This window comes from Anas acuta, chromosome 8 (assembly GCF_963932015.1).
Source record: "Anas acuta chromosome 8, bAnaAcu1.1, whole genome shotgun sequence".
Classification (NCBI taxonomy): Eukaryota; Metazoa; Chordata; class Aves; order Anseriformes; family Anatidae; genus Anas; species Anas acuta.
In genome coordinates this window covers 953,912-973,267 of record NC_088986.1, presented here as the reverse complement: position 1 = coordinate 973,267, position 19,356 = coordinate 953,912, and the positions used below count along the sequence as shown (strand labels likewise).

General features: G+C 42.4%; 1 protein-coding gene across 3 annotated transcripts in view; it reads right to left on the bottom strand.

The window, feature by feature from the left end:
• The window catches only part of NEGR1 (neuronal growth regulator 1), a 260,822-nt gene that overhangs the window by 20,903 nt on the left and 220,563 nt on the right, over positions 1-19,356 (bottom strand). For all 3 annotated transcript variants that reach the window (XM_068690070.1, XM_068690071.1, XM_068690074.1), the window contains one exon: positions 123-5,376. In XM_068690070.1, the coding sequence (XP_068546171.1) occupies positions 5,252-5,376 (125 nt within the window). In that variant the 3' untranslated portion in view covers positions 123-5,251. The remainder of the gene's footprint in view (positions 1-122; positions 5,377-19,356) is intronic.

Here is a 19,356-nt window from a genome sequence, read left to right as displayed (position 1 = left end):
TGACTTTCAGCTCTGTTACTCTGCTCTACTGTCTGCGGGTTGGTTCAGAGTTCCTTACGCTGGACACTGCCCTGGTGTGCCCGAGTGGCAGCAAGGACAGGTCCCTGCACTCCCCCTGCCACAGGGATGGCAGCTGGCACATTGATGGGAGCCCCGCAGGCTGATTCTGGCGGCCCAGCCGTGGGGACACGAGGCAGAGCCGGGGCAGGGGACACCAGCATCGGCCTGAGGCCTGCAGCCTGCAGCTTGTCCTGCTGTACTCATGGCCCGCCAGGCGACCAGAAAGCTTCACGTCTTTAAAACACAAATGACTGAAAACTAAGTTTACGGGATGTGACAAGTATGCTGATCTCCACTTCCCTAGCACGGGGGTTTTCTGAAATAAAGGAACCTTTGAGCTCTCCAAGAATTAGGCAGAAAGTTGGCAGAAAGTGGTAGGAGCAAACAGGTATTTGCTCGGTGCTCTCGGTGCCCTGGTGAGGGACGTTTCTGGAACAGCAGGCACCCAGAGTCCTGCCAGGCTGTCCCAAGACCCTTCTGCAGCAGCCTGGGCTGTGTCCTGGTGTGCCACGGCCCTTCCTGATGGCTGGGTAAGATCCCTCCCTTGCCTCGGCAGGGAAGGTGTGACCCAAAAGTGGAGCCAGCCCAGCCTACATGTGCTCACCACAGCCGTGCATGGGCAGGGCGTGTTGGTTTTGGCTGAAAAAGTCAACTCCCAGAGTAAACTCCTCCCTTCAATTATTTATCTATTAGTCTATTAAGGCTGAATGAAGAATTTCTATTTCTCATTTTTTTAAGATTTTTTTTTTTTTAGAGTAATTTGTTGTTTAAACGAGTTTCCTGTTCTGTGCTGGGGGGGCTATGGGTGTGCTGGCCTCTGGCTGTGGCTCGTGGGTACGCTGGGTTCCCACAGGTCCCTGATGCTGTGGCCAACGGGGGTGCTCGGGAATATCTGTCTGCCTTTTGGGCTCAGGTCACTGAGCTGTGAGTCAGGGTCCCACCAGCTGTCCTCTTCCCCTAACTCCTGGCGCCATCCCACTGCTGCTGGACCCTGCGATCCCACCTCCCCATCTGATGGCTGAGCCTGAACTGAGGCCAAGACAGGAGGGAGAAAGGTGGAGAGCTCCGGAGGCGAGGCTGAGCAGGGACACAGCAGGACGACAGGCGGGGATGGGCAGTGCCGTGCCCCCAGGGGCAGGAGGTGGAGGGAAGGAGAAGACCCCGGGCTGGGAAGGTGGCTGCAGGCTGAGAGCGAGCGAGCTCTTGGGCACTGTGACCGCACGCGGGGGGTCTCGGCCCCGGGGCTGCCACAGCTCCGAAAAGGGGGCCGTGCACTGCCAGGGCTAGGGCTAAAACTTCATCCTTTTCCTAAACTTCCTCACATATGTCAGCTTATGCAAGAATTTTAAAATTAGTTAAGATTATTTTAAAAGAAACTGAATGTTTTTCTTCACTTTTTTTTTTTTCCTTTTTTTTTTTTTTTTTTGAAAGAAACAAAACCTCCCATGGCAGGCTACGAAATATGGATTATTTACCTCCAGACTGGGCACAAAGCTGATCCAATCTCAGAAGTAAATGCATATCTAGTCTTTAAGGCATATTGTTTATCCACGTAAATACATATTTTGGTATACACATTCTTTATAACACAGTTATGTGGAATAAGCAGAGATTTTGGTAGGCGTAACATTTACCATTGTTGGTCTAGAATGCTAACTCTGAAAATGTGCAAAAAAGCAGCTTTTCCTGGTGATGGTTTTTAACACTCCTGTATCTTAAAAACAGCACAGTTTCTAAAAAAAATATATATATTGAAAAGTTTAAAAAAAGCTGTTTAGCTATGAGGAGTATATTTCCTGCCAAGTTATAAACCCTTGAGAAACTGCATTTGTTCAAGAAGTTGTGAGACATCCTTTAATTCAGTATTAGTATAATCTGGATCAGCAACGGTATAATTAGAGCATCATTGCTTCTGTGTACGTCACCGATGCAATGGTAATTAGCAGACCTGAGTTATTGCATGAGTAGGAACTTACGGTGTTACAGACTTCGGGGTTTCCAATGTGGACAACGATCTTAATATAAATATTCAGTTATACTGCTTGGAGCTAAGCCATTTATTTTTCACGTTTTAAAGGTGGGAATAAATATAATAATATTTGACCAACAGATATGAACAGTATGGGTTAACCATTTGAAGAAGCGTAGAACATACCGTCAAACAGTCGCCTAAAGCAAACGCACCCCACAAACTAAAGGGTGAATGGATTTTGTCAAATGCTGTTGAGTTCAATTGGCAGCAGTCTGCACAGTCTGCGTTGGAAGAGTGTCCCAGTAAGTCCCAAACTGCACAATTACCAGTTTACCGCAAGGAACAGGTTAACCGAGGAGCCACGTTCCTTTATTCAATCAATACTGCCTATAGCTCCGATCCTGCAAAAAATCAAGGCTGCTTATCTTCATGCACCACGCCCTTTGAATTAATCGGTGCATAAAGGTAAGCGCCTCTGCCTCTGTGCGGGGCTGCAGGATTGAGCAGTCCTGCAGAGCCCAGCCCCGCAGCACCGAGGCACACGGGGCTGAGCGGGTGGGTGCGCACGTGTCCGCTGCTGAACACGCAGATCCGACTGGTGTTTAAGAACCTATCTCATCTAAGAAAATGCTAAATGCTATTGGCACCTAGGAATATTTGTATATATATATATTTTTTTCTATTTTGGACTTGACAACAATCACGTCCCCACAAATTTAAGTGAAAATTCAGAGCTGGGACCAAATGCCTTGTCCATGTTACCCAGTGGCTCTGTGTCTGCTAACAGTCAATACCTCATTCCTCATTTTCTTCACATTTAATAAAGCTGCTGCTCATTCTATTCTGTTGCTGGAATTGTTAGGCTTCAGATATTAGGAATCACTGAAATGAAATATATATAATTGAAATATATAATTTGATCCAGCCCCAGAATACAAACATCTCTCGGTTTTACATGAGACACGGCATACGAGTTGGGTTACTGGTACCCCTTTTTCTTTCTTCATAAAACTGTACTGACATGGTATCTGCAGCACCTCTGTTTCTTATGAAGGGGTTCTACAACATAGCACTTTAAAGCTGCAATACAAGGGAAATCAGAATATCAGGACTGTGTATCATATAATTTGAATTGGTCTTATACCATTTCCTTAAAGAATTAATTTTGTCATGTTATTCAAGATTTTTAAAAAAATGCCACATTTCTCAGAATAGTAACTGCTCAGCACGCAGCTGCAAATGATATAATAGAAATAGTACAACCTGTCACTGAACAAAAGCAGAGTGACCTAGGACAATTTATTGCCATATTTTGGAGTCAGCATATTTCACTTCATACCCTGCATCTGAGCTGATCAGTAACAACAGGTTCACCACATATTTGGACTACCTTTTAGCATGGGACAACATATATATTGAGTCTAAGCAAACTCACAATTTACCTTTTCAGAACTGGGATATTTGTAAACTCGATTTGGAACTGCTGCATATGCACAGTACTCATCTGGTATTGCTAGCTACAAAGCCTTATTGTTAGGAGAAAGAATGTCATATTTATAATAATTGTGTCACCTATTAGAGTTCACATACGAAACAGGGAAATAATAACGTAGATAATGGTTTTATTATTGTTGTCAATAGGAGATCTTGTATTCAAAGGCTGCTGGACACAGTCATGTCCCAGCAATTTACACGGATGGCATTTTTAAATTCAGCTGTAAACTGTGAGCAACATTTTGCAATGATGCAGTATGGGGCTGCTTAGAAAAAATAGGAATGTTATATGCTATTTTGAAACTTGATCCTTCATTGAGGTTAATGAGAGTCTTATCTTGATAGACTGCAGTCCTAGGAAATCATGTATGAGAACTAAACTGCTGTGGTAAGCTATTTGTACAGTATTAGTATGTCAGTAATGAAGTCCTGTCTGTAAAGATGCATCATTGACGGCAGCATGCAATTCAGTACAATTATTAGAGCAACCTTGTTTTAATATATATATGTATTTTATATATATATTATATATATATAAAATTCTGCTTGATACTTTATGTATTTTCAGATATCTAATATTTAAAAGCATCCTTTATCATTGCTAAATTAGCCAAACCAGTACAAAATTAAGTGCAAGAAAAATACCAATTCACTTTTTTTTTTTTTTTTTTTTTTTTTTGCCGGTAATATAAAAGGGACAATTCAGTTTCTCACATTTACAGCCACTTAAGAATTCTGATTTAGAATAACTAAGAGAAACCTTCTTACGTTCAAAAGATGTTTCAAAATGATTTGTGTTCTCTTTTGTAATGGGAAAACTAGTTTTTTACAGAGATCATCTACTGCTTAATAGATAGGAAAAAATAAAAGGAATTGGTGCTATCCTTCACTGATTGCCTAAAAATATACATCTGAAGCAGTTCCGTTACCCACTGGAGATGGGAGAGGAGGTTTTCTTTCTAGCCAATAGCACCTTCATCCTCAGTTAGAGATTTGTTATGCTCAAAAGGATGCTTTAGCATTTCCCAAAACACATTCCAAAATTGTTGGAGTGGAAGAGGAAAGTAGTGTTTTATGAAGGCACACCCATGCTGAATTTGCAGGAAAAAAGGAAGAAAACAAAAAGCAGTACTGCACAATGCAGTTATAATACAAGGCTCATTCTTGAAACCTGAATATCATGCTGGAAGAAAATCTAGATATGTGTAATATTTTGAAGAGAGATTTTGAAGGCAATATTGATTTTTTTTTTTTTATCAAAAGAAAGAAAAGTTTATGTGTAAATGTGGATAGAATGTTTTAAAGAAGGGTACTGAATGTTGTATTGCAGCCTTAAAGAAGCACATTTTTACTGCAATATTCTTTTTCCTTTTTTTCATTTTTTTTTTGTAAACTACGGTCTGCAACTCAGCAGACCATGACTGAATGCTTTTGAAAACTTGTAGATTACAAACATGAAATCACAATTAATATCCTCTAAAAGTAATTTCAGAGCTTTCACGTCTTAAAAAAGGACAATGTGTACTGCTTCACAAGGTAATGCAGCTAATCAAAAAAGGAGTAGAATTAAAGTATTTACATAATGAGCAATTCTACAGAAGGCGATCATCCCCACGTAAGCACTGCTGATTATATCCCACGCTGCTTTTAACAAACTCTACCAGATTGGATCCAGTCATCAGCACTTTCAGAGAATCCTTAAAAGCCTTTTAGGGTTCTTTACATTTAGTGCAGAATGATGTTCTTCAGGTAGAATATGCTGGTGAGAGAGGACAGTGTCAACACAAGGTACCAGCAGGAGAACAGGACTTCGGCATCACCGGTGATCCCGTACTGGGCTGTACTGGGAGCTGCAAAGAGAAAAGAAAAGGGTTAAGGGAAAATTCCTACTCTTAAACCCCAAATACTTGTAATTCAGTACTTCCTCTACGATAACATATAAAGCAGCAAAAGCTTTCTTCTGAAAACAGGAGAAAAGGCTGCAAAAGTAGACAGCCCTCCCGTGACAATGCTCACTGACTATTACTTGTTGTGTTAAAGAGCACAAACCATTATTAATGCAAACATTTTAAAATGTGAATACTTAACATTAAATGAGTGCTTCATGTTTAAACATCTGAATAATTTATCTGTTTTTAAGTTACTGAGCATTAAATCTCCACTGAAATCAATGAGAGGTGAATATATTTAGCTCTGTTGGAAAACAGCTTGTTTTCTACTTAACTTCTGGAGCCAAAGTTTGAAAGTTTTGCTTATTCAAAGAGATATACATTTATTGTCAGTCTGATGAAACTGCATTTACTTGCTTCACTACAAAGCCTCTCTCAAATTCCTAATTAAGTATTACAGTAAATGCATGCACAAGAGTTAAAATACAAGAGAACAGTGAGGAGACAGACAACCGTCTGCAGCCGCCGTGAGCAGCCGGTGTGCTGGCCCTTCTGGGCAGCACAGGAGAAGGCTGAAGCAGAACCCAATGGTTTTGTTCTTGTGAAATACAAGACAGCAGAAAAGAGAAGGGACGGTAAAACACCCTGCCCAGAGCCCAGGAGCACCACGTTACCTCTGCCATTCATCCACTTTCTATCTAGCACTAAAGCCCACAGATGCACCTGATCTTACACTCTGCAAAGTCAGATGTGTAAACCAAACCAAAAAAAAACGACAACCAGATTAGTTCTTGCTTTTAGAGTTTCACCTTCAGTCAGTTTAAAGACTTGCAACCATGACTAACTACAGGACTGGGCACTCCCATTCTCATTCAAAAGGCTCTTTCTGTGATAAACCTGCATGGCGAGCCAACATTTAACATATCAGAAAAAAAAACATTTGATGTATTAGAAAAACCACGATATCAAGCTCAAGCATAGTGGAGGTGGTATTTTGTTTTAGCATATTAAAAGAGTTTTCCCAAAGTAAAGATAATTTGAACTTCAGTGGCTCTAAAAGCCAGTGGAAAATTATGTAAATCTGATTTCCTGCATATGAACCACCACTATCTTTGTAAAGCTTATTAAATCATATCTGGATCGTTTCAGCACAAAGGTGTTAGGTGAATTAATGGGAAAAACACATATACTTGTGTAAATAATAGAAAAGAATTATGTCTCCCAACGCTGACAAACCAGAAGCACTTGATGTGATAGCAAACGGAAGGAGAAAGAAATCTGGAGAAGTGTAAGGGACTGAATTTGAATACACGGCGGGGGGGCTGTGTTCCCATGGGGAACCCCAAGCCAGTGCTCCTGTGCCAGCTCACAGGGACTGGCGCTGGGAGAGAGATGAAGCCAACACTTAAAATTATTCCCCAGCCCTTCCAATACCTGTTCCATTTCTTCACATGTTTTAAGGAGGGCAAGCTGCTGTAAGCCTGCTGTCACTAGGCGCTGCCAATAATAACCCAATGGATAAAGTTTTACTTAGAGTTGCAGTGGTATTCAGTGTGAAAAAACAAAACCAAGGTCCACGAAGGCCTGAAGAGACCCCAAAGGCAGTGCTCTCACTGCGGAAAGTCCCCAAATCCATGCCATGCCTATAGGCGATCTGACCAGCAATTGGCCTTGTGGGCTGTTTTTTGGGGCTGCATACCACAGCAGAGACAGGCAGGCTCAGAGAGCTGGGCCATTTTTCCTCACCCACCAAACTGGAACTGGCAGCTGGAAAACACTTGAAGGATAAGTGCAAAGGCTGAGAAGCACAGCGCTACATTACGGTGCGATGCTTCAGCCCTCTGATTCTGCTGTCAGTGGAGACAGCCTGGCACTGCTGGGTGTGCTCTAAGGGCAGATTTTGCAGCTCCAGGCCAGACGGCAGCACCTCTGCAGGGCTGCACCAGCCTGGGGACCCCTGCGCGGCGGCTGGGGTGCTGCTGATGGAGAGCACGGCTTTGGAAATCCTGCCAGGCTCTTGTGCATCTCCACTTTAACGCGGCTTCTGGGAATCTCCAAGTGTTTCTGGGCTGCTAAGAGAATTTATAAGCAGATGCCTGCCTCTCGCTGCTGGTGCCAAATGGATGGCATCAATTACAATGTCATAGTGAGTATGCTGTGGCATACAGCTTAAAATGGCATGCCTGGCTCATAAAAAGTCCTGAATATGTAACAAGTTTCTGCAGTTCTTTACTTTCTCACCTTGGCATTTTGATTGACTTTTCCTGTGTCATTTGGATTGTTTTTGGGTCAAAAGAAATTTTTGTTCCCAAATATTAATACAATTTTGTAGATCTCTTGTGATGTGTTATGAACTTTGTACAGAAAACAAAATTACTATTCAAATTTAAAAATTTTTGGTATGATCTGCCTGGCCATTCATCTAGAATGAATAATCATTTTTGATAATTAAAAAAAAGTCCTTGCTTTCATTATCGTTGCTATGCAGTGCCAGGCAAGGTCATTTTGGACTTGGACTGGTTAATTTTCATCCTGTTTTTTTTTTAGGGAACTCTGTATCACTCTAAAAAAAAAGTTTAGAAATGAGCAAGAAGACTTAAATGTTTGAAAATAGCACAAAACTCACAGCTTCTTTTTTCCCATTAAGATCTTAGCACTGAGCATTTTTTTATGCACACAGACACACACATTTGCAGTCTTTATATTTCTACAGTGAGATAGTGCTAGAGGTACGTATGCTTAGTCATTAAATAAAAGCACGGATTATTGGACTCCCTCATTACATCTGCAGCTATCCTAGACACCTCCATAATTCCTGCTACCACTACAGTGGAGCACTCTGTTTATAACTGATTTCACAGCACACGAAGCTCCGGAGCACAGAGCAAGCAGGAGGACAGCAGTTGGTCCGCAGAGGATTACTGCTCTGTCTGAAGACTCGTTCAGAACAACATCCTGGTAACTGTCTCCAATAGAAACCAAGGTCAGATTATTTGCTCCCCTTGTGCTGATCTGGCAGTGCAAATTCTGCTCCAATCTGTGGTAGAGGTACCATGAAAGCAAGTGAATTCTCATCAAGGAGATTAAAATGAGCTTGACGAAAAGGCTGGTGTTTGGGAATATAATGTGATCCAGCGTTTACAAGATGCAATACATTTAAAACGTTTGCTTCAGTCATTGAGGGATAGTAATTTATTTTATTGTTAGATTAATCAAAGATAATTTGGTAGGAACCCGCACGTGCCAAGAGCAGCCCTCGGTATCTGCACACAGCCACGGGCTGCAGAAACTGGGTTAGTGTGCACGTATTGCATTGGGTCTTTAGAGCACCTTTGGGCACTTAGTACACTAAAATAGTCCTCAGACCTGTGCGAGTGGCCAGTCCAGTTACAGCAGGAACAGAGACAAATGGAGAAAGCTTCTGCTCTCGCCTCCCCTTGCCCAGTAATTCCCTGTGCTATCAGCGCTGCTCGATAAAGTGGTTCCACTCTCACTGACTGACCTGCACCAAATGCCCTGCGGGAGGCAAGACCCCTGCCAGCCCGGTTATTCCACGCCATCCTAATGGTTTATAACACTTAGCAGTGGTGAAAATGTTTAAGCGTACTCTACACACAGATAGGATTATATTCCTACATCTCTCCTGGTAGTGAATAAAAAAGAGCAAAGTAATATTATATCACTATCTCTAATTAACACAAGAGATTAGGAAAAGTACTATGCTGATACGTGTAAACCAACATTTGCTAACACCAAGGACTGCATTAACCAGAAATAATTATAAGCTTTAATTGTGATGCCTTGTAGACAAAAGCGTGGACCTCTTTGGGTTGTCTGAATAAGCAAGAGTAATTCTGTTAAATGGATTATGCACAGAGAAGTTAATAAGCATTTCATTTAGCTATATTCAGGTTAATGATTTATTATAGAAAAGCCTTAATAGTTTGCATGAAGAAAGCCTTAATAGTTTGCATGCAAAATTTCAAATATACTGAGAAGACAGGGATAAACTAACTCAAGGTCAAAGCAGTAAGAAAAAGACGAAGTCTGGGCTGTCAAAAATGTTTTTTAAAAGAGAAGATTGTAAGATAATGGGACTCTGAAGGCTCACTTGAGTCCCACAGATAACATCTCTAAATATTGTGACACTTGAAGTTAGTTGAGGATTTATGGCTTTGGAGGAGCAGGCCGGCAGTCTATAAAAGACTGAATTAGAAAGCAATGACTTGTGATAGGAGAGGTAATCTGCTCGGAGAGTGCGAGAGCAGGCACACGAGTGTTTTGGCCAAAGGAATGTTTGTCAGAAGAGAAACCGTGCTCTGTGCCTTGCAGGCCAGACGGGATTGCAGGGAGCTTGACCTTGGGAGAAGAAAACCCAAGAGCTGTGTATAGCAATGAATCAGCAAGGACACCAATTTGTCTAGTCTTATGCAAATGCAATCATTCTCGAGGCAGGAAATCTACAGTGATGGAAAATTCACTGGTTAAGTTAAATTGATAAATCTGAACCTTTCAAAGTATCTGCCAGATGGAGGCTTTGATTAAGCAGAGCTTTGACCACAATGATACTGCTTGGGAAATGCTGGTAATTTAGGAAAGTGGAACGGCATTCAGCCCGTGTCTGTGGTGGCTGGGGGCTGGAGGTGATGACTCAGAAGGTCCACTCCAGTCTGATGTCCTTGTGTCACTGCTATGAGTCACCCAAATCCATTTTAATGAGAGAGGAACATAGCGTACGGCACAGGCCGAAATCCCCAGAATGCATTTGAAATGCAAAATGCTTATATTTTAAATAAAGGCATACATTTGCAAGAGATTATTTATAAATGATGTATGGTCAAAATATTTTGCTTATCACAGTGATGGGAGTCAAGAGAAGAGATCAGTGAAGAGCGGTGCAGCCCTACCCCCCAGAGAAGTGAAAAGCATGTCATGTAATGGCTCACGGAGCCTGGCAAACATCATTACTGGGCACGACAGACTGCGAGACGAGGTGGCTCCACTCTGCTGGGCGTGTTCCTGCCTACACGCAGCAGTCGCTTGTCTCAGTTCTTGCTTACAAAACCACAGAGCCAAGGGTGATGGCAGGAGCAGGGAGGAAGATGCTGGGGACTGCACCTCGCTGCAGCCTCACCTACATCGATACGCTGCTCTGCTCTAGGGAGCAGCCACGTTTGGCTCTGTGTTAACACACACACAGCCATTCTCCAGGTCGAGGGGTGGAATTTTGGGTAGAATTTCATCTTCGTGTATTTTGTAGGCAGGAGTCACTTAGCACTGCTGAGACAAATACACCAAAATATTTGAGAAATGAGGCAGGCAATATTGCACAGGTTGCCTATCAGCTAACTCTGCCTGGATGGATTTACTCAACTTCTTCAGCTTCTTCCGACACAGAGCTGTGAGGACAAAGACTGCGAGGGCCTTAATGGAGTGGCTTTGTCATTCTCTGAAGTGTGAGTGTTGGCAGAAAGATTCAGAAGCTGAACCCCAAAGAGACTGAGGGGATTGATAATGATAGCAGTTGTCAGGTCCTATTCGTCCACACTGCGCACAAAGCTGCTGTTAGATGAAGAAATGGTAAAAAATGAATGGTTTATACTGATTTGTTCCTTATTTCTAATTTAAATGAATAATGCAGTATTTTTGTGTTTTTAGATAGGAATACAAAGAATACAAGATTACTGCTCTAACTGTGAAAGTAGAAAACAACTATTTGTTGCACTAAAATATTAAAGCTTAGTTTGGTAAATACTTGGGATCAATATGCCATCAGCAATGCTTTAAAATGAAATATTAACCCCGTGTATGTTTGCATGTATTTTAGTGAATACACAGAAAATAATAATTTAGGATTTCCTGTTTCAGTCATGAGGACCCCATTTGCAACATGCTCTGTATCTAATTTGATACCGGTACTTGATACTTCTGACTGAGTTCAATATAAAATGCTATATTTACAGGGCTAAAAAGAAAGGGGAATAATCAAAGCATGGCAATTAGCTCAGCGATTCATCATTGTAACTTCATCAGGGAGGAGATCTTTGCCTGGGAATTCGGGTTCCCTGGCTGTGCAGAGCCATGTCTTAGGGACATAGCTTAGGGATATGGTTTAGTGGGGACTGTTAGTGTTAGGTCAGAGGTTGGACTCGATGATCTTGAGGTCTCTTCCAACCTAGAAATTCTGTGATTTCTGTGATTTCTGTGATGTCCGTGGGGCAGCAGCCAGGTGTGAGCTCAGGTGCGATCCCTCCCTGCCCTCTGCAGAGCTGCCCTTCCCAGCGCTCCCACTCGGATACCCACAAATAATTCATGCTGGATGTTGTCAGTAGTGCAGTACTAACCTGAAAGCAGCTAAAAAGTATACACAGTAATGTAAAATTTAAGTAAGATGGCTTTTGCTTGCTCATTAACGGGCTGGGGCATGCCTGACACATTTTGCAGTTGTTAAAACTGCACCTCCTTGGTGAACACTTAACAGCTGCGTTTCATTAAGGTGATAGAGAAAGCAAAACCATGACTGATGGAGGTTGTTAACTACGTGCAAAAGGTTTCTAACTGTCTTGATTTCTGCTCTCAAATAACCCTCTGGAACAAAGCATTTCCAAAGTCAGCAACTTCTGAGAAGTGCCTGGGGCAGACCTACTGGTACGTGTGGCATCCCGTGCTCCGGCAGAGGATGCAGTCAGAGATGTACCCCACAATTCGGCAGAGCTGTGTTTGGAAATGTGACCCTGGTGCTGGGAAGAGCTATGGTGGGCAGCAGCCATGCCCCGTGGGTGCTGATGGTGCCAAGGGGCTGCCCGATCTGCTTGCCTTCAGCATTTTTGCTGTCTCCTATTTGCATCTCCCCATTTTCACTGCCTTTTAGGGTAACCCACCTGAGTCAACAGCCTCCCCACAGCCTCTCCCCTATTGACAGCCCACTGCCAACAGCTGCGATAACAAGTGGAACCCTAAAAAATCTAATGTTTAATTTTCCAAATTGTCAGTGACTCTTCTTGTGGAAATGCAGGCTTAAATCTGACAATTATTTACAGTAAAACATTCAATGTAGGAAAAGTTGCATTATTTTAGAGAAAGACAAATTTATAGATTTTCTAACTTATAAATAGTAAGTTTTCTAGATAATGAGTACTTAAAAAAATGATGGTAGTTTGATCATAAGTAAAGTAACAGACAGATGGGCAAAATCTGGGTAACTTAATTGAGAGAAGGTAAGATAACCTTTTCATGCCAATTAAATGGATGCTACTGCCGAAGAGCATTTCACATATCAGAAGAAAAACCCTTTCTAAGGAGGAAGGCACATGGCATATCTTATAATCAGACAGAAGGTCTGTATAGCTAAAAACCCCTCGATTTTGGACACTTCCTCTGTTACGGAAGTTATAATCCATATGATCCATACAATCTGTTACACACCCCGGTGCACGGCGCTTGGCTGCAGAGCCATCGCCCGTCCACCCGCAGAGGAAGCGCCCTGGGCATCGGTGCCAACGTGTGCTCCTAAAGGAGCTCGGCACCGACCTGCTACTGCTGTAACACACAGCACCCACCGCGGCTGTGAGCATTTTCTGTTCAGCATCCTTTAAGCACGCCGTCAAATTGTTAAGAAACGTGACACAACCCGACCTCCTGCATTGGAATCCATTGAATGCAAGCACAATTACACCGCGACTGTTTTCACAATGAAAAGGTATTGTTAAAACTTTATTGCCTAGGTGTGATTTGTTTTCAAACTTGCATTTTAAATTTTAGCATATGGTTGCCAACAGAAAAGTTCCAGTTTAAAAGCAATTATCACGCAGTGGTACCTAAAATCCCCATAGTTATTGCTGGCTCTAATTATATGGTCTTGATGCTGTTCTTACTCCGTGGCTTCTAAGTGTGGGCTTCTCAATGGGGCCAGGCACGCACCCTTTTTGTTACTCCACATTTACATGTTTACAATGGATTCAGATAACTCAGGAAAAATGGGCAATGGTGATTTGGAGAGACTCTTAACAATAGCAGCCCTAACACACAAGCCTGTTTGGTAGATAATCAGTGTAAATAATAGATTCCCCACATGCTGCTGTCTATCAAGTTTTTTCTTCAAGCAAATGTCGCTGGGTATCATAAAATCAGAAAAACAGTGCTGCTCAGACAAAGCAGGCTCACTCTAATCTTTCGGATATTACAGACATGCCTTTGTTGCAACTGCAAAAACAAAAACAGTTTTAAACCCTCCTACATTGTTGTACGGTGTATCTTTAATGGAATTTCATTTAGACACAGATGGATTTGATCATTTCAAATAAAAAACCTTCCATTAAATAATGCAAAGGAAAAGAGCCCTGCTAATACATTAATGGGATAAACGAAGCAGGCACTAAACACAGACTGCCTTAATGTTTAGCAGGATAAAATAGTACAGCCCTAACATACCCCATTCCTACTGCAAGTAATATTTCTTAATACCAAGAAGTATTTATGAGGAAAATTACTGTGAAGGAATCAAATAAAATTTGGCTTCATACATCAACCTTTATATTCAAGTTATCTCAAATTTCTTTCCACAGATGAAATGTGCACTCGTATTGGAACAAATGAAGTGTCCTCCAAGAATTTGACAATTTCTGATGTACACCTGCCTCGAAGGTCAGAGACCACTTCTGGCAGACAGAGAAGTACCAGCCACTGTGCTGGGATGAACCTGTGCAACCACACGGGCTCCACATCTAACCAGGAAAGGGGACAGAAGAAAATGGCCAAGTGCTTTGTCCGGGGAAAGTGAAGCAGAGCAGGTAGTCGACAGCAGTGAGCTGACACCTCACTGCCTTCCAGGCAGACTGAGCCTGAACATAGCTGCTCGGAAGCAGGAACACACAGCAATGCGGGCAAGTCCTCAATCACACGCCCTTGCTCTTCTAGCGCTGACACAAAGACTGTGCCAGGGCCACCTGAGCTGGCATTTTAATGCACGGACCTCCAGGTGCCAAAGCTGCATGTGCTGCCAGGGGAAGGAGCCACGAGCATCTTTGGGTTATTCAAATTAAACCTAGTGAATAGTGAATTAAACTCAGTAAAAACAAACACACACACACACACAAAACAGAAAACAATCAATTTAATTATCCCCCCAAACAAACAAACAAACAAAAACCACCTGCACTTTAACAAAAATAGCCAACTGCATGCTTACTGGAAGCACAAGGCTTGACTCTGACAGTTCCTCAGAAACGCATCTGTGATTTCGGTGAATCATCGATGCTATTTTGCCATGAGAGGACAAATATTTTCTGTGATGTGTAAACAGACGTGCAGGCAATGCAGCGAGGCAGCTGGTGTCTTGTGCAGATGGGTCACCTCAGGGACGGGGACACAGCCTGGACACAGCCCCGACAGGAACACGGAGAACATCTCAGCCACGAGGGGGGCTGGAATAGCGGGGCAGTGTAAAAGCCAAGGAGGAGGAGGAAGAGTATTGATGGGATATACATGTACATGAAGATTGCCCTGGAGAAGGTAAGGCAGTAATTCCCGTGTCTGCAGCAGGTAGAACAGAAGCAGCAGCACTCAGCTGCAGCAGGTAGGGGCCAGAAGAGCTATGAAGGAAAACTCAGCACAGGGTTGTGTGGGGAGGGTGAGGAATCTGGGTCGGTGCTGGATCTAAGGGCAGTGTGGACAAATATCTGTCAAAACTGACACCAAATATCCAACTCCTGCTGGTGGGAAGAGAGCCTTCCAGGTGTTCTCTTCAGGCCTTTTAAAAAACTAAAAAATTCCAGGAAGACAGCATAAGTAGAGGTGACTGAAACATTCATTTCTCCTCTAGAACCTGAGATATAACACGTTCCCCAGGAAGAGAAGAAGAGTGGGTGCTGCCAGAGACAGGCATCAGCCACCTGAGCCGGGGGCTCTCGGAGCCAGCTCCCCAGTCTGTGCATGGGCTGTGCTGGGGCTCCGGTTCCCTTCCCTAGAAATTGGCTCCAAGTTCTTTCCTATGCCTTAAGGACATGCCTGTTGTATGCAAAATGTGCAGAAAACTTTAAACAGACATTTAATTCTCACAGAAAAATGAGCACAGCTGTAGAATCTGCAATTCGCCTCTTGCCTTATCACATCCAGCTCTGCTCTTGCACGTATCTGGTGATTTCCCTCAAAAACATTTCAGATCTATCATACAAGCAGCTACTTTTCCTCCACTGGGAGCAAGCCATGGAAAGTTCTTCTACAGCTGCACTTCGTAATGGGTAGGAGTCCTCCTGTTTGCAGGATAAATGTATCTTTGGCCTGACGATGCTCGTGTGTCGCTGCGGAGGGCAGCCTCCCCTCGCAGTCCTCGCTGCCCCTGCCCACAGCAACCTGCAGTGTGCGGCTGCGTTTGGTTGGAGTAGGCACCCTCCTCTGGTCCCCGTCCTCCTTCTCCTCTTTCTTTTTACATAATAAGATCAAAACCAGATTCAAATACTTGACTTGCAGTTTTAACCCATTTCTCTGTGGTATCCGATTTCAAAGGGCTATAATTACCACAGATGTTCCCACCTTAGAACTGTTAATAAGTCAAAGGGCTCTATTGTTTCTATGGCTTGAAATAAAACCTGACTTCCCTTTTCTTTGAGGTTGCCTGGCTTTCCTCCCCTTCTTCAGGTATGCTAAAAATAATATACCCAAGGTATTATTAAAAAAAGTAATATTTTTGGGGGGGATGGGGAATATGATTTCCTGTTTTATTTCAGCAGTAATATCTTTGGAAAGGTTACCTTCTGTGACTCAAATAACTTTGCTTTCAAATAAAAGTTATTGCCTAGCCCAAAGGCCAAGTGAAGAGTGCTTTCTGGAATCAGATCCACCCTGCCGCTTTGGAGCATATATGAGAAAAGCTGAATAAATGCAAGCCTAATACAGCTTGATAGTCATTTTTATACGATCTGATACTGCATATTAATGAGCTAGAAACACTGGCTAGGATTTTATTAACAATACAAGGCTTATTTAATAAAACTGGTCCTCGAAATGGCAAGAATTGCAACTCAAGATTCAAACAGAAGTCAGGGGCTGGTAAGGCCTGGCTGCCTGCCCAGCTCGGTGGTGCAGGCACGGCCACGAGGTTGCCTTCAGACGTGCAACCTGTCCGCAAGCACGTCTAGGCAGAAAACAAGCCCCAGACAAAACCCTTTTCTGCCAAAAACCCCAAAGTCCCTCAAGATGAGTCTAATCGCAGATGTCTCCATTAGCGCTGTGCTTCCTAGGCTGAAACACAGCCGCACAGACCTGAAATAAAAGTGACCCCCGTGTAACCCAGCTGATGGTGCCGCGGTGCCACAGGCTTTGGCTGGGGCTGGTGTCACCAACCAGGCACTTTGGTAGATGCCTGAAGCTCACTAAATGTCCTGGCTAAAGCATTAATTCCTTGAATGGAGAATTTGACGTGACTGCTTGTTGTATCACTGCCTTTCAGAATTACTACTGCTTTATAGAGGAAGGGTGACACCTTGATACAGACTTGTGTAAACTGGATCGTACAACACACAGCATCCTATTATCTGCCAGCAGAAAAATAATTCAATAACATCAGTGTGGTCAACAAAGCCAGGAAACGCAGCTTGGGTCTGACTTCGCTTACAAGAAAGCTGTTCATTGCTCAGAACAGCGTATTCTAGCTGTTAGGAGAGAATATGGTAAAAAATAATGACCTCAGAATTAAAATGTGCTAGTGTGTGTATGTAGGGATGTACGGCATCACTGCGCAGCAGTCTGAGTGGTCTGATACAGGAGTACCTGCGCTGTGTTTTTATGGGATAGTGCATGATAATCGCAAACAGAATTGATGATTTCCTCATCAGATGTCCCAAGATTTCCAAAAAGACATCAGTAGAGATATCTACATGTCTGGTTTTGAGAAATGTATGGACTCAGACACAAGTTCTGACTAAATACTGAACTGGGACTATTTTTAATTATTGCATACCTTCATCTGTAATCCAAAAGAGAGATGTACAAATCCCAAACTGTCCTTGCCCCAGCTTTGGGAAGAAAACCACTTTTTTTTTTTCTTTTTTTTTTCTGTAGTTTATATATGCAAAACCTCAGATTTTGGAGAAAATAAGCTCTTCTGTTGAGAATGAACAATCACTTTTAGATCAGTTCTGTAAATTAAGTGTCTACCAAAGCCCTTCATTACTTGAATATTCTTCCTTGTAACTGATATCAGAACTAATTCTATTGAACTTATTTATGTGAAAACTTAATATATTAGGCAATAACAGGTCCCATGTACTGTAGGCCCATGTAATGCATGTGGCTACCTAGTTCTGGAGCTCCACTACAGTCAGTAAATAAGGATGTCACAGTTGTCTTCCAAGATTTGCTTATAGCAGGATGACTTTTTGTATGCCTGCAGTACAACATACACGCTGTCTCTGATGCACATATGTATGCTATTTTTTTTTATTGACACATTTTCTATTTGATACTTTTTTTTTTTTTTTTTCTTTTACTATTTTAGGCTTGCAAAAATTTATTCCAATGTCTTAGCATACGTGTTTCTCATTATTCAAAAGTAAGCAATTCTTTCTTATTTCACAAAGGTGCTCAGCAGACCGATGTGCTTGCTAACATGTTAAGTATGACATACATTTCTATGTTTTAAGAGATACACTATAGCTTTCAACTGCAGGTCTTACCAGAGTGTTATTCCCCCTGTGAAAGCCTTTCCTTGCAGATGCATGCTCGAGAAGCGTGCTGCTGTGCTCAGGAGGAGTCGGCAGCACGGGGCCACCCCTGTGGGAAGAGCACGCCAGGTGCATGCTTCCCCCTCGTCACTCCCGGCACAGCCATGGTAAAGGAAACACAAAACCAGCTTGTAATTTTGAGTCTAGATCCCTTTGTTTTTTGAATGGAAGATGCAGAATGGCAACAACTACAGAGGTAGAGTGGGATGGCAATAGAAAGGGATCATTCTGAGGGAAACTTGCAGGCAAGGAACAAATAAATTACAATTTCTTGTTGTTATGGACATCCAAAATTAAATGGAGATGGATGGGTCATGGCCTTCCATTGGACATGGCAAATGCAGATTTGGAGAAGATGCCATTGAGAAGACAACCAGAAAAGTGCTGGAGAAAGCACTGGGACAAGCAAACCAGCCGCCCCATCCTGCTCCCCCATATCTGCGTTGTGGTCCCTCACTTGGGGGGACCCGTTTCCCATCCAGACCCCAAAGCACCATGTCTGAAAGGCTCTCCAGGGTAGCCTGGCCAAGAACTGCTGCTCCCTGTGCCAAATAACCATGCTCAGATCTTCATATAAAGTGGGCAATTCTGAGTCTCCTGCAAGGGTCTGGGTTTGATAAATGGGCCCAGTTCAAAAGTGTGGTGCTGTACCAGCAGCTACGGGTTATAAAGCCAATTGCCAAGACACAGACAGTCAGATTGTTTCTGAAATAATATGCATGGCATGTGCAATTGGGTACTTATGCATGTAATTTTGACAGCTTACAATAACTGCTTCCCTGACAATGTTGCCTTCATTTTTAAATGTCACATTTAAGAAAAGTAAAAGCATTTTAATGCGACAGAAAAATTTGACTTGGGAGCTAATTACTTTAATTTGATAGATTTTTGGGGTTCATTTGCATACTTGACAATTATTTATGACTTACATTGGTAATTAGAGGTTGGGTCTTATGCTGAAATATTGTAAATAGCTTTGAAGACATTTGCTGATCCTTCTAACTTTTAGAGGAAATGAATTTGATAGTAGCTAATATGTAAAATATTTGTACTTCTGACCTTTTGTAAATCATTCTTTCTGTATTTTAAATGATTGGTTGTCAGAATCATTTTCCTCAATATGAAGCGTGACATTGTAAATAAGCTTTTGAATTAAGCAGCATATTAAATCTATGTATTCAGTGGCAACCTTTGATAGTCCTCATATATCATTAAGATTTTG